Source organism: Solanum lycopersicum, chromosome 8 (genome assembly GCF_036512215.1).
Source record: "Solanum lycopersicum chromosome 8, SLM_r2.1".
NCBI lineage: Eukaryota > Viridiplantae > Streptophyta > Magnoliopsida > Solanales > Solanaceae > Solanum > Solanum lycopersicum.
The window spans coordinates 5,005,710-5,009,249 of NC_090807.1; the positions used below are offsets into that span (position 1 = coordinate 5,005,710).

The following is a 3,540-nucleotide window of genomic DNA, read 5'->3' on the forward strand; positions in this document are numbered from 1 at the left end:
AGAGAATGGGTAAATGGGGTCTTGATCGACATACACAAATTACAAACCGTAGTTTGACTTACGGACCGTTGGTCCGTCCGTTGTCTGACATTTAATCAAATTTTCTGCGCTCCATTTTGCGTGAGTTTAGGTCACAAACAACGGATGTGTAGTACGGGCCGTGGATCAGGCTACGGTCCATCAATGGTAACCATCGATTGCACCTGCAGATTTCTGAAATGCTGATTTCTGGTCTGTTCTAGATACGGGGTGTTACATTATCTCTCCCTTGAGAATATTCGTCGTCGAATGAAGACTAAACTAATTAAAATAGAGGAAAGATCTGCAATCGCTACTACTAAACACCGAGGACTGAGTTTCTTACTGAATTGAGTTTTGAGAACATGCAAATACGCTGAAAATGCAAGTACAAACTGAGGGAACATGATTCTAAGATTGAAGTCACACACGAATAACTGGAAAATTGAAGAGGAATTATTACCTCAAGCTGGAGTGGAATCGGAAGGTAAGAGGTGAGGATACTTGGATTTCATGGCTTCTTCTTCTTCTCATGTAGCTTCCTCTATGGATGGACTCCTCCACAAAACCTTGAATGAAGCGGCTTCTTTATTTCTCAACCTTCTAAACTGACTGTCAAGAATCTCAACTGGTACAACCTCATAAGAAAGACTATTTTTCACTGGCACTCTCTAATGGCACTATAGAGGCTGGATCACCCACACACTTCTTCAAGAGCGAGATGTGGAAGACCGGATGCATTGCTGCTAAGTCTGTTGGTAATTCTAACTCATATACCACCTTGCCAATCCTTTTCAAGATCTTGTAAGGACCTACACATATAGGACTGAGCTTCCCTTCCTTGCCAAATCTTATTACCCCTTTCGTAGGTGACACTTTCAGGAAAACCCAATCATTAAGTTAGAACTCTAGTTCCTTTCTCCTTATATCTGCATAAGAATTCTGACGACTTTGGGTTGTCTTAAGTATCTCGCTAATGAGTTGCACTTTCTCCATAGCATAAAGGAATGAATCTGGCCCTATAAAAGCTGATTCACCTTCTTCCAACCAACCGACGGGAGATCTACATCTACGCCCATACAAAGCTTCATAAGGGGCCATCTGAATGCTGGAATAGTATTTACTGTTTTTAGGCAAACTCAATCAGAGGAAGGTGAAGGTGAACATCCCAATTACCTTTGAAATCAATCACAAAAGCTCTTAACATATCCTCTAGGGTCTGAATGGTACGCTCTCCCTGTCCACCCGTTTGTGGATGAAATGTTGTAATAAGGTTAACTTGAGTTCAAAACCCTTCCAGAAATGAGAGGTAAACTGAGGACCTCTATCTGAGATGATAGACAAAGGAACCCCATTTAACCTCACAACTTCATTAATGTAAAGCTTGGCATAGTCTTCTGCCGAATCTGTAGTGTTGACCGCTAAAAGCGAGAAGACTTTATCATCCTATCAACTATCACCCAAATGGAGTCATGTTGTCTGCGAGTACGAGGTAACCCTATGATTAAATCCATATTGATCACATCCCACTTTCAAGTAGGAATATCGATTTCTTGATTCATACCTGAAGGTTTCTGATGTTCTACCTGGACTTGCAAGCAATTGGGGCACATATTCACAGATTCTTCTATATCCCTCTTCATGCCATTCCACCAATAGACTTCCCTCAGATCGCGGTACATCTTTGTGGCACCTGGATGAATAGAATTCTAGAGTTATGGGCTTCTGCAAGAATATATTGTCTTAACTCGCCCACATTAGGAACACACAATCTATCCTGGTAGCGAAGTACACCATCTCCCGCATGGGAGAAAACCTCAACTTTCTGATTGTGGACTACTCCCTTAAGTTCAAGCAAGATTGGATCACTGTCTTGCTTTTCTTTAACCACCACTACCAAAGAAGATTTTATCCCATTCGAAACTGTTACACCGCTTTCTGATATGCTCATTAGGAGAATTTCAAGGCGAGCAAGCCTGTGAATGTCCTTCACTAGCTCTTTCCTTTCATCCTCAACATGGGCTACACTACCCATAAATAATATGCTAAGAGCATCTGCTACTACATTCGCCTTATGAGGATGATAATGCACACTCATATCATAATCCTTAAGGAACTCAAGCCATTTCCTCTGGCGAAGATTCAACTTTTTCTGGGTGAACACATACTACAGGCTTTTATGGTCAGTGAATGCATCTACATGAACACCACACAAGTAGTGTCTCCATATCTTGAGTGCAAATACCAATGTTGCAAACTTGAGGTCATGAGTTGGATACTTTTTCTCATGAACCTTAAGCTGTCTAGAAGCATAGGCTATAACCTTATCTCACTGCATCAACACACAACCTATATTAACTCTAGATGAATCATAATAGATCACATAAACATCTAAACCCTCTGGTAGAGTCAAGACAAAAACTGTAGTCAATCTAGTTTTTAATTCTGCATTTTTCTCACAATCATCTGACCATTGAAACTTGACCACCTTCTGAGTCAACCTAGTCAATGGTGAGGCTATGGATGAGAATCATTCCACGAACCTTCTTTAATAACCCGCTAGACCAAAGAAATTTCTGATATCTGTAGTAGAGGTAGGCCTGGGCCATTGTTTTGCTGGTTTCATCTTCTGTGAATCCACTCCGATTCCTTTGCTAGATACAATGTGACAAGGAAAAGCAACAGATTTCAACCAAAACTCACATTTGCTAAACTTAGGGAATAACTGGCAATCCTTGAGAGTCTGTAGAACCATTCTCAAATGACTCACATGTTCTTCCTTGTTCCTAGAGTAAATGAGGATATCATCAATAAATGTGATAACGAACAAGTCCAAGTACTATTTGAGCACTCTTTTAATCAAATCCATGAATGCTTTTAGGAGAATTGGTTATTCCAAATGACATAACTGCAAATTCATAATGACTATACCAAGTTCTAAAGGTTGTTTTTGGAATGTCACTATATCTGACTCTAAGCTGATGATAACCTGATCTTAGTTCTATCTTTGAGAAATGACTAACACATGAAGTTGGTCAAATAAGTCATCAATCCTGGGGATGGATTACTTATTCTTGATTGTGACCTTGTCTGACTGTCTATAGTTAATTCACATTATGAGAGAACCATCTTTCTTCTTTACGAACAACACTGGTGCACCCCATGGTGAAATACTAGGTCTATTGAAACCCTTATATAAAAGGTCTTTCAACTGCTCTTTCAATTCCTTAAGCTCTGCTGGAGCCATTCTGTAAGGAGGAATAGAAATAGGCTGGGTATATGAAATATATAAATTCCAAAGTCGATTTCCCTTTCAAGAGGGACTTCAGAAAGATCTTCTTGAAATACTTCTGGAAAATAACAGACTATTAGAACTACTCAATAGTTTGGGTTTCAGATCTAGAATCCTTAACCCGAACTAGATGATAGAGATAACCCTTAGAGATCGTCTTTCTGGCTTTAAGGTAAGAAATGAGTCGACCCATAGGCGCTAAATTACTAACCTTTCACTCTAAGATTGGT

The 3,540-nt window shown here is 39.8% G+C and overlaps 1 protein-coding gene across 1 annotated transcript; it reads right to left on the bottom strand.

The window, feature by feature from the left end:
• Positions 1 to 918: 918 nt before the first annotated feature.
• Positions 919 to 3,265, bottom strand: LOC138337704 (uncharacterized). Its single transcript, XM_069287962.1, has 6 exons — positions 3,132 to 3,265; positions 2,575 to 2,804; positions 2,264 to 2,334; positions 1,788 to 2,170; positions 1,583 to 1,711; positions 919 to 1,126 (listed from the first exon to the last, which is right to left on the bottom strand). The coding sequence occupies exons 1-6, from the start codon at positions 3,263 to 3,265 to the stop codon at positions 919 to 921; spliced, it is 1,155 nt and encodes a 384-aa protein (XP_069144063.1).
• Between the last annotated feature and the right edge of the window lie 275 nt (positions 3,266 to 3,540).

Excerpts from the sequence above, each read along its gene's own strand:
- LOC138337704 (XM_069287962.1), bottom strand. The coding sequence starts at position 3,265 with ATGGCTCCAGCAGAGCTTAAGGAATTGAAAGAGCAGTTGAAAGACCTT. Across the intron at positions 2,335-2,574 it reads AAATTTCTTTGGTCTAGCGG|CCTATGCTTCTAGACAGCTT; the intron begins GTTATTAAAGAA and ends ATAAGGTTATAG. Across the intron at positions 1,127-1,582 it reads AGAACATCAGAAACCTTCAG|CATTCAGATGGCCCCTTATG; the intron begins GTATGAATCAAG and ends ATACTATTCCAG.